Below are 17,962 nucleotides of genomic sequence, written 5' to 3'. Positions count from 1 at the left end.
TCTCTTTTGTTGAAGAGTCTGTTTACTGCACTAAGAGTTCAACTCTTCCAACCTTTCTCCTCAGTCCCTTTCCCCCAAAAGTATCTTCATAGCTGATGTCTTTTTTCCCCCTGAAAATGGTCAGTCCCACTAACTTGACTACTTTTACTGTGTTGGATGCAAGCCTCTTTGTTAGAGTTTCCAATCAAAATGGCATAAACCTGCTTCTTTTACCTGTCATGTTTAACTGGTAAACAATAGCTCCATATTCAGGGACTATAACTTCTAATTTAGCTCCATTTTTAAAAGAGTAAGCCAGGATTACGTGAAAACTCGAAGACCTTTGCACCATTCCACTTTACATGTGGATTTCTATGTGTGCTCATAATCCACATCCATTAAATTTACAGAAGAATGTCCCCCAGTTAAATTCTGACTCACTAGGAAGCAAATAAGGTTATCAAAATGGAAGACGATACTATGTGAAGTAATTGGAAATTGTATTTGGCAATTCATTTACCAATTGTCTGAACTACATGCCATTTTTATTTTTTAGAACATTGAAAATAAAGCCTAATGTTAAGGCCATATACTAATCGGTGATATAAAATAGAAGTAATTGGAGCATAATGCAGTTTTTTTAATGGAATCTGTTCCTGTCTATTGATGGCCTCCTCCTCAACAGCCTTCTGCCCATTTCCTTCTCTTTTATTATGCATTGGTTGCTTCTAGTAATACATTCATACTGTAATAGAGGTGAAAGGGGAGTTTAATTATTTAATCTTGACAATGGCAATAGGATTAAGAAGTAATCCTCACTAATAAAGTGGTGTGGGTTAGAAATGAAGTGGAAATTGTCAGGGGTCTTCTGCGGGACCTGGGTTGCCCCAGCTTCTGCAGCTGTCTGCTCGCCCTGTAATTGAATGTCTGAGAGTGATTGAAAAAATGTTATTTCTCCTCTGGATTACATGCTAATGTACAGAGGGCAAAGGGAGACAGCAAAAGAACACATAGCTGCTTATTTCAACCATTTGTGGGGATGAGCTTTGGGAAATCACGGCAGTTCTGCAACTATCTGATGCCCATCTGCAAACACAATGTATTTGTACATTGGGAATAGAGGGCAAAGCTGCACTGATCTCAGCAGAGCATCTCTGCTATTGTCCTACTGGCACACATTAAGATTGATGCGAAATTAAAGACCATCATCCTCCTAACAATCGATGGAAATGACAATTCATCTGAGTTTTTTGGCAGTTATTCACCCATTGATTACCTGAACGTGTGTACCTCATTTATAGACACTTTATTAATTCAAAATTGTACGTGTCACTCTCATATTTTCAATTTTTTCCAAAGATTTATGACAATGCTGCCACAAAGTAACTTAATTTCCCTCTCTTTTAATCAATTGGATAACAAATCTAACCTGTTTTCCCCTTGTATGTGTTCTCTTCTATAATAGGTTGTGTGTTGTCATATCTGTGCCGAGCCTATTGTTTTACTAGTAGTCTGATTTGTCTCTGTGATAAGCCCTGTGGAGATGTGATTATTCCAGTAAAAATTCATTCAGTTGGAAACCAACCCTCCAGCTGTTTACTCCCACAATCCCCAAGCTACACTAATACTATCTGGAATCCTTGAACAGTATTTAACAATGGAATGGAAAGCATGTTAAAAACATTGTACTTTACAATTCCTAGTATTTACTATTTAATTTTAACAATAGATTTCCAGCATTCATGGGTGGGAGCACATTTACAAGGTTAAGTCAGACAATTTTGAACCCAGACTGCTGTGTTCATCTTCTTAGAATTTTATTGAAACCCATTAAGTTCTTATTGCACACATTTGAAATTAAGATTTCAAGTCTTCACTTACTGTATTATTTAAACCAGGAGGTATATGGCTATGGTTTCAAAACTGAAATGTGTCAGAATAAAACTAGATCTATACAGATAATACAGCAGGTGTATTATCTGCATAAGCCAGATAGGTGTATTATCTGGCTTATGCATCAATTGCAGCTGTAGCTGCTTTAGTGTTTGGCAATGACGAGAGGCCGCAAGTCTGCGACATGTACTTTCTGGAGTAACAGTTTGCTTTTTTAAACTAAGATTTCTGGTGCTTTTTACCTTGTATTTTGAGGTTAGAAAACAAATAACCTATGCTTGTTTCTGTGCAAGGTTGTGTAATCTGTTTGGATGTTTTCATTATTGGTGTTTTGCTCGTTTGGCAGGTCCAGTTAGCCTGTGCACACCAGCACAGCTTGTGGCCCCCTCTGTAATAGTGAAGGGCACTCTTTCCATCACCTCTTCTGAACTCTGCTTTGAGGTAGATGAAGAAGATCCCAGTTTTAAGAAAATCGACCCCAAGGTAAGAGATTGTTGACCTTCACCCTCTGGTGACAAATTACATGACCATTAATTCTCCATCCAACCTCCATTACCCCATAGGTCACAAATATTCCTGGTTTCTAAGTTTGTGACTATGTGCATTAGCAAAGTTCATTTAAGTGGAGGGGACAAATCCAGCTCAGATGTTAATTAGCTTGTTGGAATAAAGCTCCAGGGAGGCATCCTAAATAAAGACATCTTGGATCACAAGGCCTGTGTGAACACTAGAAAGTTCAACAAAACTGCTAGCTGAATCCTTTGTTTTACTTTCCTGTTTTTTTAATGTAATGCCAATATAACATAATACTCTGTTCGCTGCCCTCTTTATTTTGCAGTGCTTCTGTTTTCCATTATTATATAGCAGATTTTACAGTGCATTGTATTTATCATAATCAAGAAAATGTTATTTCCCCTTTAAAATGTATTTATGACTAGCCTTGTTAATATAAATAAACTTGAGTTACCTGAGTTAATTACCTGATTAGCAATTTTTTGTTTAAAATTGGATTCACTTTGCAGTAAAAATCAGTTTGAGGGCTTAACTTTCTCACACAGTATGAAATTAGCACTATAAAGATTGCATTTGAATGATCCTCATAATGTTAAAAAATAGTAACAGATGTGTGGGCTTCTTACTACACACATGCTCTTATTGTATTATAAATATGGAAAGAGTTAATGGATTTTACCATATCTATGTATTAAAACATTTACGTGGGGTGGCGTGCAGATAACTGGAACTATGAATTTATATGGGTACAGTAAATTAACTTTTCAGACCTTTGGTTGTGCCAAAATATCTTTGAAACAGTTTACAATATTATGAAGAAATTTGTAAACCTTTGAAATCTTTGCCTATTTGGTGAGTAATTATCTTTTAAAATAATTTAAACTCTTTTGTTTGGCAAAAAAATGATATCAATATTAAATGCAAAACCACATAGTTAGCATTAACGTGTTAGTGTACTTGCAATGTCATCTAGCATCTTCAGAGTCTTAATTCAAAAAATGTACTGATTCCTTCTTTGTATGTGAAAAAAGAAAATCATGTGGCTCCACTGTTTTGCATTGTTCCATGTTTAGCATGTAGGATCATTTAGTACAGTTTGGAACATTCACCACTGCACCCTGTTTCATTTACAGGGACTACCCTTAGTTTAATCTGCTTTCTCTCTGGATGTGTGGTTGTTCTCACAAAGTGTGAATGGGCACTCTAGACCAATTGTACTTCTAAATCTGTAACAGGGAGACTTGGATTCCTATAAGAAAGGCAGCCTGTTGGTGTTTTGAGTTAGCCTGGGGTTTTTTGGGTGGGGGAGGGAGGGGGAGTTAGCGGGTGGAATTCAGTTTTGTTTTTTAAAGACGCTCCTTGATTTCCCATTGTGTAGTGGTCTAAATACTAATCCTATAATGCTTTTGTTTTAAAGACAAACACAGATACAATTTAACTTTCCTTTAATCATTGACATTTTCCCTGCCCCCACCCCATATTACTATAGGTTGATATCTGTAGCCAGAGTTTTGTAGAATATGCCCTTAAAAATCCCAATTCTGCAGTTTTTTAGAATGCCTGTTTAATTAACGAGTCTTTATCTGTTTGATACATTCAACTTCCATGTATATTTGTCTGACCTACTGGGAAAGAAAACATTGTGACAAGTTTTTGAAGCAAAACCTGCAGTGGAGATAATACCAGTAGTGATAAGATCAGAGTTTATATTGTTACTCCAGGATTGTTTGTACAAGGACACAGTAGTCCTACATCAGAGGGGTAGCCGTGTTAGTCTGAATCTGTAAAAAGCAACAGAGGGTCCTGTGGCACCTTTGAGACTAACAGAAGTATTGGGAGCATAAGCTTTCGTGGGTAAGAACCTCACTTCTTCAGATGCAAGACATCTGAAGAAGTGAGGTTCTTACCCACGAAAGCTTATGCTCCCAATACTTCTGTTAGTCTCAAAGGTGCCACAGGACCCTCTGTTGCTTTTTAGTAGTCCTACAAGCACTGAGTTAAACCCATTTTGTCAGGTGAGCCAGGTTCAATGCTCAGAAAAGCTGTCTGCTTCTGTTGGATTAAAAAAAAAAGCCAATGAAACATTTTAAGACTTTACAATCCCAGAACCTTTGCTTTTCCATAATTTGAGCTGATGAGAGTATACATGAGTAAATTTGCAGGTAGAAATTAAAGACGATTTTATATAAGCATTTTATAGCGTCATTATGTGTATTCCGCTGTGATCACGACGTAAACTAGGCAATTGTTTTCGAAGTGGTTTCAGTTTTACTTTATAGTTACCTTTTAAGTTGTTTTAAAATTCTTTTTAGATAAAAACAAAACCAACTCAAACTTTAAAGGCTATTTCTTTCCGGATCGTCCACAGAGAAGCGGAAGTAGTTCTTTGGAACAAGATTTTGCATCGGCCTGAAAGGGTATGAAAAGGAATTTGAAATGCTCCAAACCAACTTCAAAATATTTCGGGACGTTAAAGCAAATAATAAAAATTAATAGTAAAAAAATCTCCCAGTAAAGTTTTAGAAATGTAAACCTTCCTTAGAAAACTTGGAGCAAAACACTGTAGCCGAAAATTAGGGGCAAATCAGCTATTATTCGTTTGAAAAAACAAAAACAACCCAAGTATAAAGGATCGAGATGTTTGAACATAAAATTGGTTGGTTTCTTTTAAAACAGCATGTTTTCCCCTTTCCGGTGTATGCCCTGTGCGCAGTGCTGCTGTGTTGCAGTTCTATGCTATACTTAAAAACCAGAGAAAACAAATATTTGTTAGAAAAAATTTAATAGTTGCATTTAAGCTTGTTTATTATTCAGAGAAGATTTATACTTTTTTTCATTTCAAAGTAAAACTGATCGTTGAATAACCCTTGTTTAATAAAGCAAATATCTATGTATTTTTACAGGACAAAATAGGAACGGATTGTGATGTTTCACCAACTAAATTAAAAACAATAAAGATATTTTAAGGATTATATTATAGAAATACTCCGCCCTAGTTCTGTCAAAACTGTGCCAAAATGCTATGTGATGGTGCATATATTCCTAAAACTTTTAGAGAGTAAGTTTCAAGTGACAGAAAGCAAAACAACCAAAGAATGAATGGGAATTATTTTTTCATTAAGTACAGTCTATTTCTATTTTAATTGAAAAGAATTGAAATAAACTTTAGAAAACGATGATGAATTTATAGATAAAGCACCAGTTCAATATTGTGATTAGTCTGCCATTTATTTTTGTTTTAATCCTTTTTTCTCTGAAAGCCGAGAAAAATCTCTCTACTTGCCTGAATTTAAGAACAATTCACAAAAAAGTCAATGTAAAGTTAAAGTAATATTTTTATTACTGTTTTCAACAATTCAATATGGGGCACAGTCTGACCTTGGCACTGAAATACATTTAACATCAGTAAAACTTTTTTTAAAGAGAATTTTTTACATATAGTTAAATAATTTTTTCACTTGGTGACAACATTCAGGCAAACAAAAAGAATAAGAAAAGAATGACTATACGTTTATTTGAAAATGTACCTTGCGTTTCGTTTGGATGATGGAAAGTCCGATCGCTTCTTTGTGTGACTTTTAAAAAATTCACATTGGAAGAAAAAAGGGGGAAGGGGAGTCTCTTCTCGTGCAACGAGGTGATCGTTTTGGCTTTGTAAATGTCTGAGAGTTTTTAAATGCTTAACTGCAGGTGGGGTTTTGGAAGTTTGTTTCGCTGCCTCTTTTGTTGTAGCTGCTTTGTTTAAATAAAAGTTTGTAAATGGGTTTATCACTGTGTTGTTAACCCTATAGTTTGTCCAGGCTTTTGGGATTAGTGAGGATCTCCCTGGCTAGCCTCCAGGTCTGTTTGGCAGCGCTTTCCAGGGCTGAGTGCGGTTTGCCCTGAAAGAGGTCTAGGTTGGGCAGGAAGTAGTGGGGGCAGCGCCGGCACTGCAGGCAGGAGATGAGCTGCAGAAGGATCCCGTTCAGCCGGTCCCCCAGGCACGCCTCGTCCCAGTCGGTCTCCCGGGGGTGTTTCTCGCACTCGTACAGCAGCAGAGTCTTCATGTGGTAGTTGTTGAGCGGCTGGCCGGGCAGCTCCAGGTGCCTGTCCCGGAGGGTCTTCAGCACCGATAGACACTTGTTCCTGCAGCCGCCCATCAGCAACCGATTCTCGGCCTCCCCGAACTGCAGCACCCAGGCGTCGCTCTCGGCGGAGCTCTGCTTGCCGGTCAGCGAGTAGCACTCCTTGGAGAGCAGGTTGAAGCCTTCCGCCTTCACCTCGGCCACCCTGTTGGGGCCGGGCCAGGGGATGTGGGGCATGGGCCACTGCGCAGCGCTGCGGGGCCAGATCCCGGTGCACTTGAAGGCGGGCGTGATTTGCACCACGTAGCGCTCCCGGATACGGAGCTTCACCTCGCTGGTGTCCGCGATCATCTTCACCACGTCCCGGTAGCTGCACTTGTCCACGGCTTGGGCCACTAGGGTCTGGAAGCGGGAGCGGATCTTGCGGGCAGACAGGTAGCCCGAGGCGGTGATGAACTCCACCCAGAGCGACATGCTGCGCTTGCGGCCGTCGCTCAGCTTGAGCACCGCGCAGCCGGGCAGGGAGCCGTCGTCCACGAAGTTGAAGACGCCCATCTGGTTGAGGTAGAGCACCACCTCGAACTCGGTGGGCGAGATCACCTCCAGCCCCTCGTAGCGGGCATCGATCTCGCTTAGCGAGCTGATGAAGCGGGGCTCCTGCACCTCCACCTCCTTCAGCACGTCCGACACCACCTTGCACACCTCCCGGATGGTCTTGGCGATGGCCGCCTTGCGGGCCTGGCAGCGCTCCGTGTAGTATTTGTTGAGCTGGTACACCAGCTTGGCCTGGGCGGCGATCATGTTGGGGCACAGGTCCGGGCTATAGACCGGGCTCTCGCAGTACGTTGAGGGATCCAATGCTTTAGCGGTGACTGCAGCTTTGCACAGGGCACCCGCCAAGTTGCAGCCCCCCAACCCCCGCCACACGCACGCACTCGGCCCCTCCGCCCCAAACACAAGTAAAGAAAATAGTGGGTGATGGTGGTGATTTTAAAAAAACAAAAACCATGCAATTGTCAGCCGACGGGAATGGGGCGATGGGGGTGACGGAGGGGAAATCTCTGAAGTGCAAAGTTTGATGTGCCGCCTTTTCGGTGTGCGGAGGGGGGGCGTGTTGTATGCAGCCTCTGCGCGCTGCCACCCACCCTCCCACACGCAAATAGTTCAACAGTTCATTTAAAAACTTCTCTCCGGGACTCGCAGCGGGTCTCCACAGCACAGCCGAGCAGTGGCGAAGTTGAAAACCGCACGCAATAAAAGAAGAATGCGAGAAATGCCAAGAGCGGAAGAGGGAAAACTCTCTCAGACCATGGCACCACCAGAGATGTGCATGAGTTTGGCTGCGTCTCTCGCCGACTGTCAAGGGATGTTGTTGATTTCCTTCTTCCTGCTGGAGGCGTTGACTGAACCCGGTTCTGGCTTTCTCTGTCTTCAGGCGTAGACTGCTGCCATTGGTCTGTGATCATTCATTCCTGTTCTTTAGTTTTATATATATATCTATATCAATATTTTTTTTTGCATAGACTGTTTGAGCAGGGAGGGGTGCCCGGGATTCTCCTCCTCCCCCTCAACCCTTGAAATTGCACGTAGAGACTCTCACTTTCTGCGCCTCTCCTCCTCGGTATGCGTGTGTGTCTCTGGATTTGCGGGAGTGTTGGTTAGTTTATGAATGGTCCCAGGGCCCTGCCGAAGGGGTGGAGTTCCAGATCCTACAATCGCCTTCTGAGCTGTCAGAGGGGCAGCCAATCACCGAGGCAGGCTATGTGCATGTTGGATGCAGGGAAGCCGCTGCTACTGCATATGGGGAGGGGGGGAGGGAAGAGGAGATATTAAGGAACATGCACAGAAGCGCGCGCACAAACAAACACACACCCGCCTCCCCATCAATAGAAGGATAGAGGAAAAAGAGTATGGTCTATATGAGTTACTCGGTGTTGGAGTTGGCGGGAATTAAATACTGGGGGAAGAGTGGCATTGATTCAGAAAGGTGTACAGTCTGTGTATGCGTCCTACAACGTCGTGCGAGAAAAAGATGCAACGAACTGCCTATGAGCTGAATAACTTTTACTTGGAAGCCTGATGGGGGGAAATTAAGTTTGCTTTTCCACCCGGTTGTTGCAAGGAGAAGTAGCAGTAATGCTGGTGTCTTTTGAGGAAGGGGTGAGGGCGACTTGTGGTACTTTGCTGCAAACATAAATCTTCCACTAACGCTGGTCTGCAGCAGTGAAAGTGAGACTGTCATTGGAACAGAATAGTACACCTTGTTTTACTACTCCTCGTCAGATTAATTTAGATAAATCGTGTGCAATAAAGCTCTGTCCCCCTTCTAAATAGCAGCATTGAACTATCTGAAATTGAAGCTTACTATATTTTTGCGAAAGTTTGTATTTTGTCCAAGCCAAATATACATAAAATTATAGTTACGCAGTTATGTATATGCAGTTTATTTTATATTAGAGTACTGAAACGCCAACTAATACTAATATAATCAATGGAGAAGAAGCTAAAATAAAAATATTTCTATTACTTTAATCTTATTTTTGAAGTACAATAATTCTGTTTAATATTATGCGTTCTTTGGGTGATATTTAGGTATGTTTTCTTAACGAACTCCTACTTTATACACCCTACTTAGTACTGTGCAAATCAAGATCTCTTACGCTACTGAGCTGCACTTTACATTGAACCTATAAATAATCAGCACGCAATTCGAGTCTTTGCCTTGAACTTTAACGTTTATGTGAGAAAAGGAGATTCTGTTTATCTCCAGACGTTTCTCAAATATTTTAAAGGTTACGTCAAAATTCGTTGCCTTATTCTTCCTATATTTCTGGAAGCCTAGATAGACTATACATATTGAACCTGGTCACTTAGGATTCTCAATTTAAAAATTCTTAAACGTTGAAGTTTTGTCGTTCTTTGGTTCTTTTGGTTTATCTGTTTCTTTGTTGGAATACAGAGACTGAGATTTAATAAAATAAAATATATCATCCGTCTGTTTTTCGCGTGTATTTAAATTAGGAACATGTCTGTGAACGATAATAAACCTATTGTATAAAATATGTATAATGTGCCCTGCTCTGGTACTGGCTACAACCTCTTCTCTCGGGATAAATCATCTTTTTATTGCCCGAAAGCAGCAGGATCACACTGCTTGTGGTAGTTGTAGGCACCGTCTCCATCATCACCAATTCCACGTATTTCAGGAAGTTTTTGGGTGCGGAATCTCTGTTCTTCCATGATGGTGACTAGATAAATGGGATTCGGGCACGGAGATGCTTTTTGTTACGGGGGAGCTTACCAGGTGCTTCAATCATGTTCCCCCCCCCCCTTCTCCACCCGATCCTCCTCACACTGTACGGATTAAAGATTTCTTTGGATCTGAAACAAACCCAGTAAAGGCATCTAGCAGTGTAACTTCCGGGAAAGAAAGAAAGGGGAAAGAAAGGTTGGGCGGGTTATAGAAAACAAGTCATAGAACTCGGATGAAGAAATTTCTTTGGCGTTTTCAATGACTCCCGGTAGTAGTTGTGTGTTCACATATAAGAAAGTAATTCTCCTCTCTGAAGCTTGGGTAGTTGACACCAAAGAGCCAAATCCACGATCTGGAGTCCGTAGTCCTGATGGAAAATGTAGTTTACTAATAAAAAATAATAAAGGACTTTACAAATCAATACATTTTTTTCTTTAACTCATCCTGACGTAAGGCATATCATGTTAATTACCTAGCAGTGAGTAATTGTTGGGCAGGGCGGGGGGTGAGGGGGAGGGAGGGAAGAATATGAGAGGATGTCGCTTTGTTTCTCAGGTTACCCTGTGGCTTTTTTTTATTAGTGGGGTGAATTTTAGAGGACCCCACACATAGTTCGGCCGCACCCCGTGGACTTCTGCTCCTATTCCTAATAAATGAAAGGAGTGTTAAGAAATCCATTTAACAAACAAATGTCTTTCCTAAGCAGTTTGTCGATTTCTTAGTTATCACACCGGGTTTTCCAGTAGCCGGTTCTCATGTTCCTTTTCCGCCCCATTCCGTCGCATAGCTTTGCATCCTGATTCCATAAGCTTTGGCTGCTTGGATAGGCGCCTCAGAATTCCAGCTCTGACCTCTTGCAGGGATTTTGTACCCCAGAAATTAGTGGTTCATGTGTCGAGTGTACGGGAGAAGTGACAATGCCATCAGGTCGCCCCGGGGTTGCGGGAGGGAAAGGCACTTCTAGATTTTAAGGTTAAAAGAAGCCAGCGATTTCCCCCGTCTCCCCTTACTTTTTAAGGTGACTGATGATAAAAGGTTACTAGTGTTTTGATTTAAAAACAATTCATTACCAATTTCCCTGTCTGGGGTCGAAGCTCTAGTAAATAATAAATCAGTTAAACAAAAGCCGACTTTAATTTATTGCCCTAGCACTAATTAGAAACATCATTTGAGCAATAAACTTAAACACTTCCAGCAAATAATGCACGTGAAAACCCTTTCTCCTGTGTCTTTGCGTTTGCGGCCGCATTGCATTAAGAGCAGCTTTATCTGTGGCGGAATTTGCTCTTCCCGGGAATGAATAATTGAAGGGGGAAACAGTATCCGAGAAGGCTGTAATTGAAGAGCCCTTGTCACCTCTGCTTTTATGTATGTTAGTATAGAAGTCCATCAGCAGCTCCTTGATGATGTATAAAACGAAGTGGCAGCCCCTTGAAGAGCAGAAGATACTGTATTCTATTAAAAGGACCGAGTGTATGTGCCTGAGAGAGAAACTCTCAAGGCTAAAAGCCACTTGAAGTCTTCAGACGGATTGATCTGTATTCTCTCGTTATAATCCGTCTCATCATACTTGAGTTAATGAGGCAGGGGAGGGGGTGATCTGATGGTCCTTGACAAATTCATTAGGGAGGCTGCGGGACATTTTATTTGACTGTTAAACATCGTGTTTGTTTGGTTTAGGCAGTGCCAACATCAGCATGCTGCTGCCTGGAGCAATAGTGTTTGGCTAGCAGGAGCTTCTGTGAGGGATATTGGAAAGGGGACTTTGTTTGGGGAACGTATGCTCTTTTCTTTGCTCTCCCTCCCTGTAGACATGTAAATGGTATATACAGTTTTAACATTTCTAATAACCATGACAATGTTATAATGTGCTTAAACTTAAAAACAAACAAAACCTTTGTGTATTTAAATATATTTGTCTAAACGTATTGTGTGGGAGGATATGCATTATTTACAAATGTGAAGTTGTTTTTTATAGAGCAGAAGAAACCGCGAGATCATTCTTACAGTAGAGAAAAATAACTAGAATGCAGAACTGGTAACCCATCCAATTTTTTATTGGATTATGATTTAATGTGCTTATTTTTGTTTGACTAGTCAGTTTATTAAAATAGCATAGCTTACATATTTCAAAAGGCTTTCTAGTTCTAAACAATTTATTTACAAGTTTACTTAATACAAAACTAATGGAGTGTTTAATTTTAAGTGAAGACATTGACCTGGGATTATGAAATTGTTTCTGATGTAAAAAACAAAAAGGCAGAAACAGGTGGTCACGAGAGGGATGAGAAGTATGTGTTTTGTGTGTGGAGTGTGAAACACACACACACACACACACACACACACACACACACACACACACACACACACACACACACACACCATTCTAGACCAACTGGCATTTCACTAGATGATGCTCTGTGAATATATTCCAGTTCTTTAATAGGTAATGGCTTTGGATTTCCTGTCCATCCTTTGGTATAAAGAAACCAGTTTTGGGGAAAATACAATAATTGACTTGCTCATAGAACTTAATTTTCTGATCATTTTATATTTTGCCGAAGATCTGGCTCCAAACATTCTCCGATTAAAGTGCTTTGCAGAAGAACTCTGTGCTTCCATTTATAGAAGAACAGTATGGGAAAGGAACTAATGCCCTTTGCCTGTCATTTCCATACATTCCTGCACTGCTGATGGAGCTTGAACTGCTGCAGGGAATGTATGGATTTAAAAACAAATGATTCAGTAGTGCATATTGTGTTTCTCAACAGCAAAACCAAGCTAATAGTTATAGTAAATACTTCTGTGGGTCTGACAGTTATAATCCTGTTTACATTCTAGAGAATACAGTGTGCATCTCCCTTTTACAATTGTGGATTGGTTTCATTATCTGCTGATCTTTTGTAAGGACGTGTTTACTAAGTTAACTAGAATGCACTCTTTATGTGGAAGAACAAAAGATGTTTAATTACTGCAGATATCATGTATGCACCTCATCAACCTTTAATGAACATATGTAAATCTTGTTTTGTAAACAGACTGGAAGATATACTTGTTAAATAATGTATAAATGTCTATAAAACCTTAATTAGGTTACACTTGTGGATGGTGTGGCTTCCAAATATTTTTAAAGTAACTTTTTTGAATATATGTTCTTAGCTGTCAAATCTTAAAATGTAAACAGGATGCTTTACATAATCTGGTGTTCATCAAATAATCATACATTGAGTCATACCGCTAATAATTCCCAATAACTTCTGCCTACTTTAAATGTAGCTTATTATTTCTGATGAGTAGCAGTGATGTTTTTTTTTTTTTTTTAAGCTTTAAAAGATTGCTTTGGCTACTAGGTTCTTTTTTGGTTTAAACTTTGGTTTAGCTGGCTATCAGGTAAAATCAAAAGTTTGGTTGCCAGAAGTCAAACAAATTATGCTATAGAATAACATTTCTAATACTTTGATAATATTTTATTATTGTTAGAACATCCTGTGGGCCTTACTTTCTTTGGATGTGTGGGTGTGGTGCGCACACGTATCTGATTGGATTAACCATATTTAGAGTTTTGGCTGTTTTTTTCTTAAAATAACTGATTAATCATAATGTCCACTTATGTATAGAAGTATGAGAGTATGGATAATGCCAAGATTTTGTCAACTTGAACTAGAATTGTATGTAATTTAAAATTAGTTATAAAAAGATTGCTGAAGTACATGGTGTATAGAAATATTCTAGGTCACAGTTCTTAAAATGCCTTTAAATGAAAATGAATCCTTTAAAAAAATTCAACATGGAAGTAACTTGTGGGTTTTCTGAGTAAAATGGGTATGGCACAAGTAGAATGTTGTTTCAACTAGAGTGTATCCTGACTTAGCTTTCCTCATTATCAATTTGTGTATGATGATGATTGCATCCATTATCTTCGATGCATACAGAAATGTACATATGTATGTGCAGATGCTCACACCCACAGACAGTAGCCCAGCTTGGTTTATGGTAGACATTGATATATTTCTATGATCAGAACCTTCATGTAGCTGGCTGAGATGCAGCATTCTTTACTTCTGAATCAACCTAGAATTCTGAATCTAAAGCTTTAAATATTTGTCAGCTTCAATTTCCAGATCCTTTTAAAGTAAACGCTTCTAATTTATGTACATATGTTGAACATTTTGAAAATATTGGGTCAATTAATACAAATAGCATGAAGTACTTCCCTCCCAAACTACTACATAGACTAAAGCTATTCTTGTGATTAAAATAATGAAATAATTTTCCATAATGTAGTTTATATGAGACAGAGTTAGGGGGCACAATTCTTCCCTGTAATACTATTGCCCATTTGTGTTGTGTGCTTAAAATGTACTGTTTTTCACTATTCAACAAGCTATTTTTAAGACATTGTAAATCAGCATACAATATAGAAGATATATAACTTTGACTAAAAATTCTATTTCTTTATAAGCTTCTGGCTTGAGCAGTCTAACTACTAGAATACTACAAAAGCAAAACAAAACAACCCTGTTCAGATATTATATGGTTTAAATGTTAGAAAGTGAAAAGTTAATTTAGTTTTTGCTTATTTTACCTCAAAATATTGACTTCCCAGCCCTCCCAAAGAATTATTTTCATATAAAATATTGCTGTTTATAAAATCATCACATCGTTTTTGTTTCATGCTATTTCTAATGAGAGCATTAAGTTGTAGCATTTTCTGTTGAGATACATATTTTGTTTCAAAAGAACTGGAGTATGATAATACAGAGAATGCTCTCTTTATAACTTTATGAATGAGATAAAATTGATATGCAGAGTGTTATGTGCCATTTCTTATAGCGGGGGAAGGGGAAACTATATTGGCTCAAATAATGTATAAAAGCCATCTGCATAGCCTAATTGAAATAATATTTGGTGATCTACAGGATGGAAACTTTTCCTTTTCTTTAACCATCTGAAGTAAAACTAGGATGTAAAACAGCTGTCTTGGCCTATGGATATCAAGGTTCTGCCCGTCTGTTTCTTTTCTGCATTTTTCACTTCTATCTTCCTTTATTATCTTTGGATCCTAAGGAGCCTTTCTTATTTTCTAACTGGTTTTGTCTGCAGCACAGGGCTGGGGTGGTGGGTTTAAATCGACTCTGGATAGAGTGAAAAATCTTTGATCTATGGCTATGACTGCTTTCAAATGATTTGCTTGCTGGGACTGGACACTGTCCATGCCCTTTCACTTCACTATCAGATAGGCACACAAAAAGGACTTGACATGCTACCAGATGCATAGTTAATCATCACATTAAGTCTCTAAAGGGATCCATCCAGACACAATTAGGTTTACCATTTTTAACCAGTGTTTGCTCTGTAGTTTGTTTGGAATGCAGTATTAATTGTAACTGTTTGTTTAACTGTATTTAACAGAACTGTGTACATAGTTACAAAGAGCAGTGCTTTCTTTGCTTTGTTATGTATTAGAACCATTGAGAATATTAAGCTTTAAAAATATTCATGCATTAAAATTATGTAATTGTTTGGAGGTTATGGACTTAATGAAACATATATTCAGCTGTTTTCCTTTTTATTATAAATTAACCTCAATAAAGCTCATATGATATAACCTACATTTGGTGACTGACCTGTATTAAGATGATCAGAAGAAAATTTACAAAAGTATTTGACTGTTACCAGCTAGATCTTAATTTCGGAAAGCCAAACAGTCAGCAGGATTTGTAACATTTATTTAAATAGGAATTATTTCAACTTGTGGTGTTGAATCTTTTATTGGGGGAGAAAAAGGGTGGTGCAGAAGTTACAGGGGTTAGAAGCAGCAAGTACGTTATTTCTTGCAATCTTAATGTAGATCTTGGAGATTCAGTTTCATTTTTACGTTAAAAGGTGTTAGTCATAGCTATTCAGCAGAGTGCATCTTTAAGTTTTAGAATACACAGGAGTTAAAATAAAAGCAGCTTGCAGAACTGACTCATCCTTTTGTTGTATGAAGAAGTTCCATTGTTCCACTTCCATAAATGGACCCTAACATACATATATGGCCTTTCTGTGGCCTATTGGTGTTTATATAAAGATGGGTAGTTTCAATGGAAGGAATTAACTGAGAATGAACACACCGTGGCCACCACATTTTTTTTTTTTTTTTTTTTTGAAAACTGATAGTCAGTAATCAGGGAACACCTAAGAGAAAATGTTTACAAATATTCTCATTTGCTTTTAATCAATTGTTTTAGCAGGCATTCAGGTATTAACATTTTTCTAATTTACATACAAGCAATTATTAAAGACACTTAATGTAACTTTACTGGAAATAGTTCAGATCGTCATTTCAGATCTAAGATTACATAATTTTTATTTCTCTGCTTCATATTTAATATTCTTTGGAGGAAAAGAGAATGTATTGGAATTTAAACTCTATCCTGTGTTAGTCACATTGGTATGCAAATACCACTCTATAATGCGACCCGATATAACATTAATTTGGATATAACACGGTAAAGCAGCGCTCCTGGGGGATGGGGCTGCGCACTCGGGTGGATCAAAGCAAGTTTGATATAATGCAGTTTTACCTATACCGGTAAGATTTTTTGGCTCCCGAGGACAGCGTTATATTGAGGTAGAGGTGTACCACTAATGATGGACTTCCAACATATGAGTAAAAATTACTCAACCATGACCGTTAAAGAGCTCTTTGGGGATTTTTAAATTATATATGCATATATACTCACGTGTGTAAGTAAAATGTATAGGTGCATATACATATATAATTAAGAAAAACAAAAACCTAGAGGTTTTTAACTGTTGTGGTTGCATAACTTACTTATATGTCATTTATGTGGAAGTTCATCATTAGTGGCATTTGAGTATCAATGTGACTATCCAGGGAATTGTTTATATGCACTTGGTGGGTTTCCAAAGTGCTAACTTGAAAGAAAGTGGGACTTGAACTGCATGGTCATTTGTGAATTTATGTTTTATCTCACTTCACTTGAAAATTTATGAGGAGGGTGACTTAGGGGTGCTTGAGTTGTGTGTTCCAGGGCTTGCCCCTACTGATAACACCCTTGTTGGCGTGAAAGTGCAATGCAAATTATGACAGTTACAACCTTCTGTTTTGTTTAACCTGTCAGTGGATTTCCTGGCTCAGTGCTGAGGGCAATGGTGTGTTCAGCTAGTCCATATTCACCTAAACTTAAAAGGTCAGGTTTCTACAGGCAAGCCTAGTCAAAGCCTAATTGATGAGGAGGGCAGGGAGACAGAATTTACTGTTCTGTTGGCTAGTTTCATATCGTTAGGTTGTCCTGAAAGCATCAGGCAGTCACAGCCCCTTTCATGTAAGTGCTGACCCTAGACAGGAGCTGACAATCAAAGGAGGCAGCCACAGGAACCAGTGCAAGTAGGCTATTGATTTTTCAGTTAGGTCTAAGTAGTTTGTAGTATGGGTAATGGGTGACAGAGGCAGGTATGTCATTATCAATGAGCTCCAGAACAGTAGCGACAACCCTCCCTCATATTTCCTTCAGCACTGACAGTATGCATCCAGAGGTGGTCAATAAATCGCCCAACCTTTTACTGACAAGTGACTTGGAGGTGGGAGTCAAAGAACTAAACTTCTGTACTTGAACTTGATATGGATGCTGGGAAAAGATCTCAACATTTGCACCTATGACTTGTTAGACTAAGCTCTGTGGAGAACACACAGGACAAAACTGGTGGCAAATTTATAGCCTTTCGTGTGTGTGTGGGGGGGGAGGGGGAATCAAACAGCATTATTTTATGCTTTATAAAATTTCAAAGTTTTTCTTTAAATCAGAAGAATAGCTTAAAAGGGTCAGCGCCTACATAAACACAGTCTGCAAGGACAGTTAGGTTAGGTTACCATGGTATGGTTTTGTTTTTACTTTAGCTTTGCTCTGCATTTAATCAAGGTATACTGCCATAGCAGTACAGCAATCATAGATTGCCATTCACAATCCACTTTTAATTCCTAGTTTCCTTTTCTTACATTTCATATGTGGAGACTATTTAAAGATATCTAAACTTACTTGTAAATCTGAACAGCTAGCAGTAACAACACTTTCTGTTCTGAGCAGCATTGCTGTTCTGGTTCATTATTGTAGTATACTACACAAACAGGAGGGAAGGTTTTACTGTTTGAATTTTGATGGTTGTAGTTTCTGAATTTACTAGAAATGGAAGTGAATTTAGGTTTACACTTAATTAAGATAGAGTAAATGTATTCTGAAAGACATTTGGTTAA

At 38.9% G+C, this 17,962-nt stretch overlaps 2 protein-coding genes across 9 annotated transcripts in view; one reads left to right on the top strand and one right to left on the bottom strand.

The window, feature by feature from the left end:
• The window catches only part of LRBA (LPS responsive beige-like anchor protein), a 551,104-nt gene that overhangs the window by 306,952 nt on the left and 226,190 nt on the right, over nucleotides 1–17,962 (top strand). For all 8 annotated transcript variants that reach the window (XM_065597797.1, XM_065597794.1, XM_065597798.1 and 5 more), the window contains exon 40: nucleotides 2,219–2,355. In XM_065597797.1, coding sequence (XP_065453869.1) covers nucleotides 2,219–2,355 — 137 coding nt within the window. The remainder of the gene's footprint in view (nucleotides 1–2,218; nucleotides 2,356–17,962) is intronic.
• Nucleotides 5,703–8,114, bottom strand: MAB21L2 (mab-21 like 2). Its single transcript, XM_005307356.4, has one exon. The coding sequence runs from the start codon at nucleotides 7,248–7,250 to the stop codon at nucleotides 6,171–6,173; it is 1,080 nt and encodes a 359-aa protein (XP_005307413.1). The 5' UTR covers nucleotides 7,251–8,114; the 3' UTR covers nucleotides 5,703–6,170.

This window comes from Chrysemys picta, chromosome 5, assembly GCF_011386835.1.
Source record: "Chrysemys picta bellii isolate R12L10 chromosome 5, ASM1138683v2, whole genome shotgun sequence".
Lineage (NCBI taxonomy): Eukaryota > Metazoa > Chordata > Testudines > Emydidae > Chrysemys > Chrysemys picta.
The sequence above is the reverse complement of the archived record's forward strand: the minus strand, read 5'-3'. Positions and strand labels throughout refer to the sequence as shown.